Genomic DNA, 14,535 nt, shown 5'->3' on the forward strand with positions numbered 1-14,535 from the left:
ATATCGAAGCAAAAGTAGGACTAAATATCACATATATTATGTTGTCGTGAACTTGAACAGTTTGTGCATAGAAGTGCTTATTCATTAGTTCTTGAACAAGATCGGTTTTTTTATTCCATGAGGTTTGCAACATTCAATTGAAATCGAAGGAAAGAGCAAACCATGTGTTAATCCTTAATTCTGCATGGCAAATTCTCATAGCTGAGCTGTGTCAATGCAACTGCTTTGCTGTGCCTGGTCATGTATTTGACAGACTTGAGTGTAATCTTCAGGCTGTACTTGTTGGCCCTTTCAACTGAAGTGTTCTTACTATAGCCACCTAGCCTCTGACCCGCGAGGATCGGATCTCTAGCTAGTTATAAGCCAGGTTTGTCAGGCATCAGCCAAAGGTTGATGGTTTACTCCCAGCACTGGCTCCGTTCGCCCATGAACCGAACTGCCATTGCATTAGTGAACAAATTTCCATTAAATATTGCTCTATCAACATCAATGACATAAGTTTCACTTTAACCATGGTAGTAAGGGCCCAGTTTCACAAAATTTTTATAGTTCAGTAAATTGGTAAGTCTACCTTTTTTTGACCAACATGAAATGTTTCTGGAGAAAGCTGAAGGTAAAGACGTGCTATGCATGGCAAAACAAACTCAAAAACTTTCATGACAAGTTTCAAGACTAAGTCAAAGTATTCAAGCGCAGCCATCATTAAAGTGTGTTGATCTATGTAAACTGTTTCTTCAATAAAGACCAATGTACCCATAACAATGTGTGCTCTTTTTCTGTTATGAGTTTGACTTTAAGCACTTGTACCTTATGAGTTAAATTCTTAAGTTGCTTAATAAATATGAGCCCTGGTTTATGGAAATCTTGATGTGACGGCCAGATTACAAACCCGATCATGAGCCAGTCAGCTATGGCGAGAATGCTGAAACAGACTGATCAAGAGGAAATTCTCATCAAACATACACAACCAAATTTTATTCTTGAGAAAAAAGAAGGGTACAAATTTAGGTTTCCTAAAATTGATGCTGAAAAAAGCGGTTATGCATTGTACATAGCAGTACTCAAAAGCAGCTTGACATAAGAAGAGGACTCAAAAGTAGCTTGACAATACGAAGAGGGCTCAACAGCAGCTTGACATACGAAAAGGACTCCTAGCAGCTTGACATATGAAAAGGACTCCTAGCAGCTTGACATACGAAGAAGACTCCTAGCAGCTTGACATACGAAAAGGACTCCTAGCAGCTTGACATACGAAAAGGACTCCTAGCAGCTTGACATACAAAGAGGGCTCAAAAGCAGCTTGACATACGAAGTGGACTCCTAGCAGCTTGACATACGAAGAGGGCTCAACAGCAGCTTGACATACGAAGAGGGCTCAACAGCAGCTTGACATACGAAGAGGGCTCAACAGCAGCTTGACATACGAAAAGGACTCAAAAGCAGTTTTAACTTTGTTCTGGCATGGGTACAAAAGCATTGCATACTCATTGGGGCCAGCCAAATCTCCAAATCAAAACCTGTAAATATGAACAGTGCATAGACTACTTGTACACCTCAAATATCCATGAATTAAGAATGTTAAACAAAATATTTACTTACAGTGTTCTAAAAAGTGATAAAAACACGATACTGCAGGACATGGGGTTACACAATTGTTAAATAGTGATAAAACACATAAATTCTACTGCTGTCAAGCATAAAAGTGAACAGCATACCTGAGATGTTAAGACTGGCAGATGACGACCAGCGTCTACAAATTATTACATGTAAATGTACATATGCTAGTTAACATTAATGTGAGTACAGCTGTCCTAACACATAATCTGGTCTGGATAAATACAGTACCCATAAATGACCTAACATTTTGCCCATGACTAACTTGTGCATTTTGCCGTACTCAGAGTTTTGTTGATCTTAGATAGGTGTTTTAAGGTTTGTAGAAGGTAGGGTGGTATGCTACTCGAGGAAGATACGTTTCAGCACCAACAGTAACTTTATGAAATTAATATGCATCTAAAAATGCACTTTACTGGGCCAAATTATAGGTCATTTACAGTGCACATACTGGTAAGATAGATACTGTAGGCATATGTACTGTACCTATATCAGTAAATCATTTGCAAGTTTTAGTCGGTTTGTCAGATGCCTCTCAAGTGCCAGGTGTTTTCATGCACACCTTGCCCAGTGCCATCTACACATAAACCTGACTGCTATCGTATAAACCACATACATACATACAGAACGTCAGCGGTATAAAAATATGACGACCACTGTTTTTGCATGCTTTCATGTCTTTTTTTTTTTTTTGTATTATTATTTTTAACCCACAATTTACTGCTTTGTAGTATTTGATGTTACCTATTAAACAGTGCAATTGTAATAATTGTTGAATATTACTCAATACCCCAAATGAACACTGCTTGTTTGGCCTACTGTTTCACTGACAGGTACACTTTGTGACTTTTCACACCACGCAGAAAAATGCTGATGACAATATGTCTAACCATTTATAAGATGTGGCACATGTTAAACAATGTCAAAAATTATGACACTTTCCTAACTACCTGAACTGAAATTTGCGAACATAGTGGTATGACACGCATCACTTTGTTTGGCCTTAGCAATAACGGAGATCATTGAAGGGCATCATATTGCACCCCTCTTATACCCCCCCCAACCACCACCACACACACACACCAGTTACATATTGGCCTATTCTGTTACATATCTTCATGTTTAATGTATGATCACAAGGGAAATAAATGCTAGAGGTTAAAAATGTGAGATACCCCGGTACCAATAGTAGTGATGAAAAAGGCAATGTTTTATATGTGTATGCATGAAACAGTGTCCCCTGTGAATGAGTTCCATAAGGCAAAGGGGAACTACTCTCAGAGAAATTTGTATGCAATATCGGTTATAATATCTGTATATATCTGTATGCATGAAATGGTTCACTTGGGGAACACTTGCATCAGGCAAAGGGGAACTACTCTGAGAAATACACGACACTTGAGCACATCACAACGTGCTCAGTCACATGATATAAACCTAGGCCCCACAGGAGAATGAGCCTTAAAGGAGAAGAAAATTTAAATATCAATCAAATACCACTGAAAAAGAGTATGTATTTCCTTGCAGGTGCATGCCATAAAAAACTTCTAATATGTGCCTCAAGGAGACAAATTAAAAAAGTCAGCGCCAAAATCCGCTGTGGGCGACTCCATTTTGACTATGAACTAGTCCTGAAGTCTTCTATGTTAGGACGAGAAATGCTAGCGGAAATCGCCGAAGTGCAGTTCATACATTTCCGGTAGAACTCTTCTTCCCAGAAGGTTGTGCACAGTCGGTTCGTTTTCCGCTTGACGATCGGGAAGCAGGAATGTTGGACATTGGTTCCGAGTTTACACGAACAAGCCGGCAGTATTAAGGACTCGCATTGGCTGAGAGGCAACACACCCCCAGCATAAATTACAGGGTGTTAAAAATTGAGGATGCCATGGATTCAGCAATTTGTGCAAGCTTTGCCGTTTTCTGGTTTTACGTGTATCGCGAGGAAAAGTCACAAAATTATGCAGCAGGCACCGCCAGATAGAAAAAAAGCTGGTCTTTTCAGCCTATAGTTTTCTTCTCTTTTAAGTAATCCCAGAGCACTAATAGATTTATGTACTGTAATTTATGAGGTGAAAGTGGAATGCTTTCAAAATAAAATGCTGTAAATTACACAATAATACAATATCCTTTGGTGCTTCCAGATTTACAGTAAGAAGATATTTTTCAAATGGACAGGCTGTTTTTTTTAACAATCTTGTGAATACATTGATAAATGAACCTCTTGTGTTTTAGAATTAAAGAGAAAGCCATAGTAAATGCATACAAAAACAACTAAAGCTGTTAGCCTGACAGAAGAACATACTGTAAGAATGAAAAAAAAAAAGGAGATCTATGAACTCAATGTCCACATCTGCCAAATTTAAATTAATCAGCTGAATGGTCTAGGCTTCGTCTTTCCCACAAAACTACATAAAAGATTAAAATAATAATCTGAACCATCTAAATAGGTGTCCCACAGGAAAACTGAGTTAATCCCTTATAATCCTAAAAATTTCAATATGTGTCCCATGGTCAGGTTGGCATGTAACCCTATTAAACAAAAAGGTAGTCAAGTAGCCTATTTACTTACGATATTCAATTTCAATACAAAGGTAACCTGTATTGAGACATTATTACACTATAGCTGAGAAAAGTCTGTGTAATAACAAACTCCGTCACATGGCTTGTTTGTCTGTCCAAGTACATGGTGGTGCAAGTGTTCAAATGAACCTGCAAATGTTCACAATAGTTCAGTAATTCCACAACAACTTAATGTCACTTTGCATTCAGGCCTGTGTTAAAAGATGTTAAAAAAAATTAACCTACTGGCAATGACAGAAGATAGGATAATAAGAATTTTGAAGACTGACAGACAATGCCATGTATAAAACTGCTTGCTGTGGTTATAAAGTATCATCTTGCTCTCAGCCGGACCAATCAGAGTGAGAAAATATGCACATTATAGGCTTCACATTTAGCAAGGGTGGTACAATTTACCTACACTGCTGGGGTTGATATTTAGACCCGTTCCCAATGGTTTGTTTCCCAAATTGCAGCCACAAATGTTCCAAGTGGGGATAAATATATACTTTTCAGATCTGCACACCTCTCTTTTATTGTTCCAGCACTGGGGGTAAGGTATAATGTGTATACCCTAATTCCTCAAGGTTTTCCCACACACAGAAGAGCCCCTTTCAGTGCAATTTATGCACATTTTTTTATTCGATTTTGGAGACAAAAACTACATTGGTTGAATTGCTCAGTTTCAGGGCTTCACAAAAAGTTAATAATTTTATGTAAACACAGAATAATTCCGTCAGAATATGCTTGAATAAACACCATGCAAACATGTGAAAAGGTGAGTAACGGTAAGTTACAGTATGTGAAAGGTTATGAAAGCCTTTTTCCCAACAATGTGGTTATGCATTTAAACATGTTCCCAATTGTAAGGCTACAGGTCCTTTCTCAAAATCTGTGGATTACGTACCGGCTAGTCACAACAGTAGTCAACAAAAATAGGATGTAGCATTTGGTTATGAAAGCACATATATATTGTATGTTCAGTGCATGAGAATATCACAGATGCTGAAGGTTAACACTCGTTCCGTCTAACACATCTTGGAACTGGACATCTTGTTGGCTGAGGCTTGAGCTTGCTGCTGTTGTAAAAATGCTTTCACGCCCGGAGATTTCAACAGGGCCTGTCACAAAACACCAGAACAACAAGCAATTAACTATATTCATCGTTAATGTTAAGAATGTTGTAATAATGCCTTCACATCTTGAGATTTCAACAGGACCTGTCACAAAAACACCAGAACAACAAACAAATAACTATATTCATCATTAATATATTGAGAAAATCATATGTATTAATGAATGTGATTCATTATCATATTGGTAAAAGACACAGTTACTAATCTAGAAAACACAAGTCGTAAAGAAATGGAGTAGTGCTCTTTCAGCAAAGACTATACACAATTCAGTTCATTCAGACAGTACTGAACTCAAACACAAACCTCAAGGTATAGTGGCCTGAACCACCTTCTCTAACTGCAAAAAACATTAAAATTTTACCCAGTCCAGCTGTTTAATACACTTCATTTTTCCTCAAAATTTTCAAAAGATAACAGACCAAACTGAGATGATATGCAAGGAAATGATTTCCTTACAAAGATCTGAACTCATATAATGTGTATAAATTGGTATTGTTAATGTGTGTGTAAATAACACAAATCTCTTCAGATGTTAAGTAAAGGCAGTGACAACTCACCAGTTTCTTCTCTGTTAGTACCTCGTCCAGAAGGCTGGACTTGAAGCTAATGTCGCTGCCTTCGTGTGACCCATGGGAGGGGGTGGGGGATGACAAGAGGCCCATTGCTGCACTGTCTGACCTAGAACCCTGTAACATCAACACACATTTACTACATTATGTGCTATATAGAAAAAATGTATTGTCATCTAGTAATACAGCAATTCAGCATTTGTACTCTTAAACCCAATAGTTTTTAATGTCATGCTGCAGATTATTTCAATTATGATGCATAATGGTGTCAGAAAAAACACTACTGTCTGCAAGTATGTCTTCATGTATGTACAGTATGTATGCTTGGGGTTTTATGTCATGTTTAACAATTGTTGCAGTTATATGACGACGAGGAGGGTGTGTTTACATAAACTGTGTCTTCTTGTGGCAGGGTGAGTTCATGACATTAAAGTGCTGCAACGACAGAAGTACAGTATCTTGCTGAAGACACCAGACATGACACCACACCCAGTCACATTATACAGACACCGGGCCAACCAGTTTCTGGTTTCTGCACCCTAACCCCTCAGTGCCTAGAGCCAAGCAGGGCAGCAACAAGTACCATTTTTAAATTCTTTTGTATGACCCAACCCTGGTTTGATCCCAGGTTTCCCAACTTCAAGGCAGATGCCCTATCAATTAGGCCTCGGAAGCTGTTCACTGTCCACAAGTAGCGATGTCAGCTAACCTCTATCCCATCAAGAACATCGTGACATCAGCCTCCAGTAACTGGTAAATGTAAGCATAAGCCAGATCAGTCTCAAACTGAGCTACTGTCTGACCATACTCTCATGTATTTTACAATATGTTTTTAGCCATATGGTGATCCCCAAAACTTGCCTCAAAACATTTATGAGAAAATGATATAAGTGAAGCAAATACAAAAATATATTCTGTTTATTTCTACTGGTAATAAAAGACAGCCACATAACTATATACTTTGATGTATGAAACTGTGCAGCAAGTCTATAACATATAGAAAACCAAGCATTACTGAGTGCTATACTCCAGGCCTGTTCTACATAACTTTGACTCAATTCCAAACTTCAATCACCAATTAATGTAGTGCACACCAAGTTTTGTGAGGTCCATTAACCTTATGAGTTAGGTGTTTTGAAGTTTGTTTAAAAAGCAGGATGATAACCTATTGGAAAAATGTATGTTACAGAAATAAAGTCTCATTTTTTGGCCTTTATTTGTCTCTAAAATGCATTTTTGGTGAAATACAGCATTTCCATCAAACTTTTGATTAAAAGAATAAAGCTTCAAAAATAAGAAGAAAAAAAAAATACTGCGAGAATTGAAGATAAATGTAAAGAACAACAGAAAACTAATTCTCTGAGTTACCTCCCCTAAACGACCAGATCCTGATTTTCCTTCCTGATAACTTTTCTTTGAGGCTTGTTTTCCAGATCTTCCCGGACTAGAACTGTCTGATTTGACTCGGTAGCTGTCTGTTTGACATCCATCTTGAGAAGGTTTAGATCTCTGGCGTTTCCTGGGAGACTCTGTATTGTCAGACTTTTTACTTTTCATGCCATGGTGGTGAAAATCTCGCTCTCCACTACATGGTTGTGACTGTGCAGTCTCCATGAATATGGAGATTTGCTCCCCGGGTTTCTCTACCATATCCTGATGAAGATTTAAATGATACAAATCAGGGGCTGAGGAAAATGGCTGAGATTGTTCAGGTCTCTGCTCACTCTCCCTGTTTTCTAATCCTCTTGTACCTGCAGACTCCATTTCACCGTCACAACTCACAACAGAATCTGTACACTGCTTCAGCCTATTGCATGTTTACCAACTGGACATCACTTCTGGTCAGTATATATGAATCAACTAATCTCCTGGCTTAGCAAAGCACAATAAACAAAACTGAAAAATTGTTGCCTTGGTTACATGAAGGTGCTGCAAGAGGACCAAAACAGAGACAAAACTCTGTGACCTGCGGGATCACTTAAGCGAGTTGTAATTCTGTTTTACAGGTGTCTGCTACCTCTTCTCCAACCATGAAGTCTTCCTGCAGTAACAGAACAAACAAACACTCACATAACAAGATGTTTTAACTGATATTTCTGTGAAATAAAGAAAAAGATAAATCGGGAAGAAAGTATCAACAAATACATGTATTAAATAACAATAGATTTGATCCACTTTGAGACACTTCAACTTGAACCTTTGGCCTAAAAGAACATACTTGAAGCTGTCATGAAAAACATCATATTTCAATGAATTTCACTGGGTTAAGCTAGTATATAAATATACATGTAAATATGCTAATTACAAGAAAGTAACAATGTAATTATGTGTTTGTGCTTAGGACGACCCCTAAATATGCTCTTCCTGAAAGTAAGACTTTTTCCACAGCTGAAAATATTTAAGAAAAAGGATTCCGATAACCAATCTTTTAAAAGCTCTGTAATGAACACAAAATAACTGTAATTCAAAACATTCACAACTCTCATCTCACCTACACTGTAGTCCTTAAAATATGACTACATGTTTTGTTGTTCTGGCTTGACACAGAGTCATATATCTGTGTGTTTATTTCTTTGACTGGTGTTTTATGCCAACTCTTCAACCTTTTCACATGTGTGCAATGTGTTTATTCAAGCATGTACTGATGGCATTATTTTGTGCAGACTGATAAAATCACATGAAGCCCTGAAATTGAAGATGGACTTAAAGTCAGAGCGACCACATTGACGAGAGGCTCCTGGGTCATTTCGCCACGCTGGCATGCTAACCCCCTTGGTCACAGAGGCCCCTCCATGTTTTAATGGGTGGATGGAAAATACCCACCTCTCAACAACAACAGCAGGTGCCCAGGATACTGCCCACACCAACATAAAATTTGGTACAAGAGTAGAGCTAAATTTCAAGTCAGCACTACAAAACATGAAGTCATAAATATTGCATAGGACTACAAAAGGTCGCCTAATGTTTTCATTTTCGGGTCAAAAGTCAAAGGAAAACTGTTTCTATTACGATTCATAGTTTTGCAGTGATGTCATAGCTGCTCTGAGCCAATCATCAGTACACTCTTAAGTCATGTGTCTGAAGTACTGGAGGTGAAAACAATGTGAATTTAACCAATGAGTGATAGGCCTTCAACAAGATTTTAGCATAAATGATGAAAAATAACTTTTAGGTAAGAAATTCTTTCTGAAAAAAAAATCAGAATGTGCATGGTGCTTTAAACTTTGGGAAAAATCAGCATTTCGCCATTTAGCTCCATGTTATTTATCACCTCCTGGTCCTTTCGAGGAACTCAGTTGCACGAAACTATGAATAAGCTCTCTCGCGATCTTGAGGACAACTGCTAAGCACATGCTTGTCTACCTAGATACACAGCCTTGCTTTCGAAAAGGCATATAAACAAACCAGCTCAGCATATGATCCCTTAACATTAGAGCGAGCACACCGCCGCTGGCATTTTGCTGTCTTTGGTGCTATTTACGCCACAGCAAATTTTTGATCGCTCCCAGGCCTGTTTGTGTCAAGGATATTACACAGTATTAGGCAACATGTATATTTTACAATAAATTGTAGGTTTAAACACATTACTTTCAGAAATGTAACATGGTTGATTTATTTGACTTATTTGATTCAGTATTTCTTGGGAGAATTTGTTTCTAACATTTGACCAGCATTATAAAATTTTAAAAACTACTGCAAAATATTATGCAAACACAATACACAGCATTGAATTGCATAGCAATTATTAATTCGTAACTATACCATCATGTACAGACCTTTCGTGTATAGGATTGTGGCACGTGAACAGTAGGCAGTGTCTTTGCCTGTGTATGTTGAAGGTTTAGACTGAAAAAATGAACAAACTGATTCTGGTGCTAGCCTTGTATATCAGCTCAAGATTGTCTTACCTTACGGTATTTAATTTAATTTCAAAAGTTCTATATTATTTTACGTTCACGCTGTTCACGGCTATGACAGAATACCTGCAGACCAGTACTATACATACACCTGATGTTTCTATATAGGCCTATGAAACAAATGGTACTTTACTTTATGGTGCATTTTTATGCCATCCCCTTCTCTTTATTCCTGAAACTTAACATCTGTTCAGCAAAAAAGTGAAAAATCAAGTAAATATGCTAAAAACATCGAAAAACCAGCGCCAGTGTGTTCGCTTCAACGTTAAGAGACAGGTAGTTATGAGTGAGTGGTAACGGATCCACATCCTCAACTCACCGGATCATAAATAACCTTGATGAGAAGGGAGCAGCTCGGGCACTTTGCTACATCTTCACCACTTTCTAACTCCTCCTGAAAAATGACACAATAAGGGTAATTCTGGTACAGAAAAAAAAAACATGTACGGCATTTTACCCCCTTTGTATCCCTGTACATGTACAGCAATAGTTATCCACCCAGTTATGTTAGTTTTCACTCTGTAGCTCTCTTGAGGGCACATTAGTATAAGAGGTAGCTCTACAGCACTATGTTTATGTAGATACATATATGCCATATATGCAAGTACTGACTTACCCTCTGCGATTGTATAGAAATTTCAAACATGGTGCATGAATGACAGGTGATGCTGATTTCACCTTGCAAATGAGCACTGCATTAAAACTTCTCCATGTACATTACATATGAGCATCATCTTTCATTTAGGCGCCATGTTTGAAATTTTTGTATAATCACTCTGCAACACTCAGAACTTCTCACATAACCCCATGTTGAAGGTTACACCGAAAAAGCCAAAGGCGCGGTCGTATGCCTGTCAGTATTGAAGAGCAAACATCCGTGGAACATCTGTGACATGTCAAACATGGATGATGACTGGTGCTAGCCATGTACATGTGTACACACAGAGAAGTTTTGGTCTTGTGCATGTTTGTAAGGTGAGGCATATCACTAAACTGACACACACTGGACGCAGAATTGGACAGGGATTACGGACAACCACATCATGCAGCAGACAAAAACAGTATGTTGATTACATTCACAGCACACTGAGAAAGGAGGAGTGCAGGGAAAGTCAATGCTTGCAAATAGAGCTGTATTTCTACTTGAACCATAGGAGAGGAAATCCAACAACTAAACTAAATTTTGACACATGTTCAGCGCACAGAAGCTGCTACCAAAGGCCAATATACGAAGACGAAAAGTATGAAGGGGCCGTAAAAAAATGACTTGACACTGTGTCAAGTTCAATACCGGTAGTGTCATTTTTTTTTTTTTTTTTTGATTGGTGTTTTACGCCGTACTCAAGAATATTTCACTCATACGACGGCGGCCAGCATTATGGTGGGTGGAAACCGGGCACAACCCGGGGGAAACCCATGACCATCCGCAGGTAGCTGAGAGACCTTCCCACATACGGCCGGAGAGAAAGCCAGCATAAGCTGGACTTGAACTCACAGCGACCGCATTGGTGAGAGACTCCTGGGTCATTACGCTGCGCTAGCGCGCTAACCAACTGAGCCACGGAGGCCCCCCGGTAGTCTCATATTGTATGTCATGAATACATTACAAAGGCACCAGTTTCCGTACGACGACTACACTTCTTGGTATTTACCTTGGTTATCTCAAACCTATCACCACATGGGCACGGATAGTGGTATGTTTCAGTTTCTTCGTCGTATTCAAAGTCTTCAATTTCGATTTCGTCGTGATACACGGACATTGTACTTAGTTGTCATGATCAGTTTTTTAACCACATGTGGACTGATTGTTTACCGGATATTACCTGACACTTGCCACATATACGCATGCGGACGTCGCACGGCGATAGAGGATTACCTCCCCTTCAACGCCCTTGTCCACCTGTACACACTCGACCGTCCATCACGGATTACCTCCCCTGCTCCACCTTGTACACGTTAGCCTTAGCATAAAGAAAGATTCATGTCGATGTCGGATGGTGGTTAACTCAAAAATAAAGGCGAAAATCAATTTTAATTGAAATTATGCTTAGTTATTGTTATGGTAAGTTCTATGGTCGTTTCGTTAAAATTGCCAATATTTGGTACTTCCTAGTTTATTGCATACCCTCTCCTCGTCACTCCCCATCTCGTGCAGAAATATGATTTTCTGTATTAGCCATCTGAATATTTCATTTGTTGGATTAATTTACAATGTTCACTTTTACTGACCTTATAGACCGGGAAAATAGGACTACGGATGTATATCGTCTTCAAAATGTTCCTATGTGCAAATCTGTTTTTAGGATTGAGTGATATCGCTGTTCTAGGCCTAAATATAATTTATACTAGCTTATGCTAAGCATCAGGAGAGAGAGGGTACCGAGACTTGATGTTGACATGTTTTAAAGTTCTAGGCATATCCCAACTCGGGATTTGAACTCTGCCCTTCTACTTATTCCTACATGTATGTATCTGACTGACATGTGGTAAGGTGCACGAATGAAAACTCTAAAAACTAATCTGACAATACTACGTTTTCCTAATGATGACAGAAGATATTGTATCATTGTTGCTAACTATCATGTTAGATATGACACAGATTTGTTTTGTTATTCAATCAAAATAGGCACACTTTCGTTATTCTAACAGAGTACTATGGTCGTATCTGGGGTATTGTGTTGTCAATAACACAACACATGCATCTTGTTACAGTAATATAATCTAAATTACACCATCATCCAAAAACCAGAATATTATGTTAAATTTAACATATTTTCAGAGTATATTTTTAATATATTTTTTAGAGTGTAAGCATGAAAGTTCATACAGATTAACCTAGTCACGCGAGTAAAAGGGTCTGTTACGTAGGTAAGGTCAATAAAACAAACAGTAAATTATCTATCCCTCATAAACTTCTCGGTTATACAAGCTTACTGTGTTGTCAGCCCAATCTTCGGTTGACATTAGATAACTGTAACTCCACATATATGTATGTATAAGTCACAATCGCGATCTGTCTACTTCTGTGTACATAAGCTTAAAGTATTAGCAGACATGTCCTGTTCAGTACCGGTACTATATATAACACACAATGACCGTCAAATGTCACATATATTAACCAGTCTCCCTCCCCTTTATTAGACATTCTACAAACTTTAATGACTTATTTGATTTCTAAATCAAACGTGAAATTGGTTTAATTTAAAGCAATATTGTATGTCGACGACGTTCTTTCAAGACTGGCATGGCTGTTGATATACAAGGACCACAAGGTTTAGCTTTCGGCGCTTGGCATGTATGACAACCTATATGTTGACTGTATGCCCCAGTATCAGAAAAACTATAGACTTGTGTTCAGTACAAATACAGTAATGTCAGGCCAGTCATGGTTTACAACGGATGTGATTTGTGATGCTAATATAAGATTGTCCTATCAAAGCAGAGTCAGCTGAATGATTAGTAATTATTAATATATTTGAGTGTAAATAGATGTACATATAATACGTATAAATTATACAGGCAACACTGTACGGAAAGACATCGGGTGATATATGGACTGCAATGGATTAATTTCTAATCAATTATCATGGTTAAACATACGTAAATTACTTTATGTCATAGTACTCAGGCTAATGCCTGGCCACGATATGACAGAAATATTGCCAATACTGCGTAATTCATAGGTCTAATCGTTCATTCAGGCCAGTATGAATGCTCTACATTGACATTCATGCTTATACAATCTACGCACACAGATATATATTTGGGTTGCTCCCAATTTCACCAAAGTCCTCCAGATGCTGTGTAGTTATATAATTTATACTGGCTGGTTGCTATAAAGTATTTCTGCACAACACAAACTACTGAACATTGTTATTGTGTTTATGCTAAGTTATGCTAGTATGAGGCTAGTGTATCAAGTTCACTATGTACAGTGACAAAATCCTGCGTGCTCTTCAACACGTCGGCTCTGGTGAGTGTCCTGAATGTAAACCTAGGGATGAACCTATACACCTATATATATGAATGTGGGTTTGCTTTTCTGGCACACTGCCCTCAGAGGATCCCATGCACGTGTGATCCCCCCCTCCCCCCCCGTCCCTCACCCCCCTGCCCTACCCTCCGCCTCCAATTCTGCCGTATCCCCAGTCTTCAATAACAATGTTTAACTACCGGTAATTTATTTAAACTTGCAAATCCGGGTTATCGTTAAATATACGTCCTCATAGCCGACAGAAGAATTTCTTCTGGCGCACGGAAGATCTCAGGCAATGTTTACATATAATTTTATAGTCACGGACCCAGATTCAAAACCATACTATATACACTGCACTCGCAAGTGTGAAAAGCTTAACAAGAAAATACAAAATTTAATAGATGATAATTGATTGAGCATATGTTTATAGAGATCAACCAAAAGTTTCAATGCAATTCTGTTAATTTGGTTCAGTGAAATATACATTTGATGCTTTCATCTAATAAAGCACGATTATTTCATTTTTTTTTTATGGACTGAAGATATTCTGAAACTAACAACAGAAGCATGCAGCGAAGTAAAAGATGAAACAGTGACATCGAAAAATATACTGATAATGATATTCTACATTTCAAGGAATTTATTGAACAGGAATATTTCCATTGGACTTTATTGATACCATTTATACCGTATTAATATCAAACATTTCCAAATTATTTGATGATTTACATATATCTGATAATTGATAAAGGGCTAGTTTGACA

At 38.1% G+C, this 14,535-nt stretch overlaps 1 protein-coding gene across 2 annotated transcripts; it reads right to left on the reverse strand.

Moving 5' to 3' along the window:
• Positions 1-2,709: 2,709 nt before the first annotated feature.
• Positions 2,710-11,600, reverse strand: LOC135472895 (uncharacterized). 2 transcript variants are annotated; one of them, XR_010444564.1, is made up of 5 exons: positions 11,448-11,600; positions 10,115-10,189; positions 7,247-7,919; positions 5,867-5,995; positions 2,710-5,294 (listed from the first exon to the last, which is right to left on the reverse strand). XR_010444564.1 is itself a non-coding variant. In XM_064752617.1 (3 exons), the coding sequence occupies exons 1-3, from the start codon at positions 7,640-7,642 to the stop codon at positions 5,202-5,204; spliced, it is 618 nt and encodes a 205-aa protein (XP_064608687.1). In that variant the 5' UTR covers positions 7,643-7,835; the 3' UTR covers positions 2,710-5,201. The 2 variants fall into 2 exon arrangements, 1 of the variants encoding a protein (XP_064608687.1); XM_064752617.1 differs by lacking the exons at positions 10,115-10,189; positions 11,448-11,600 and having other exon boundaries at positions 7,247-7,835.
• Between the last annotated feature and the right edge of the window lie 2,935 nt (positions 11,601-14,535).

The sequence above is a fragment of the Liolophura sinensis genome, chromosome 8 (genome assembly GCF_032854445.1).
Source record: "Liolophura sinensis isolate JHLJ2023 chromosome 8, CUHK_Ljap_v2, whole genome shotgun sequence".
In the NCBI taxonomy this organism is placed as follows: Eukaryota; Metazoa; Mollusca; class Polyplacophora; order Chitonida; family Chitonidae; genus Liolophura; species Liolophura sinensis.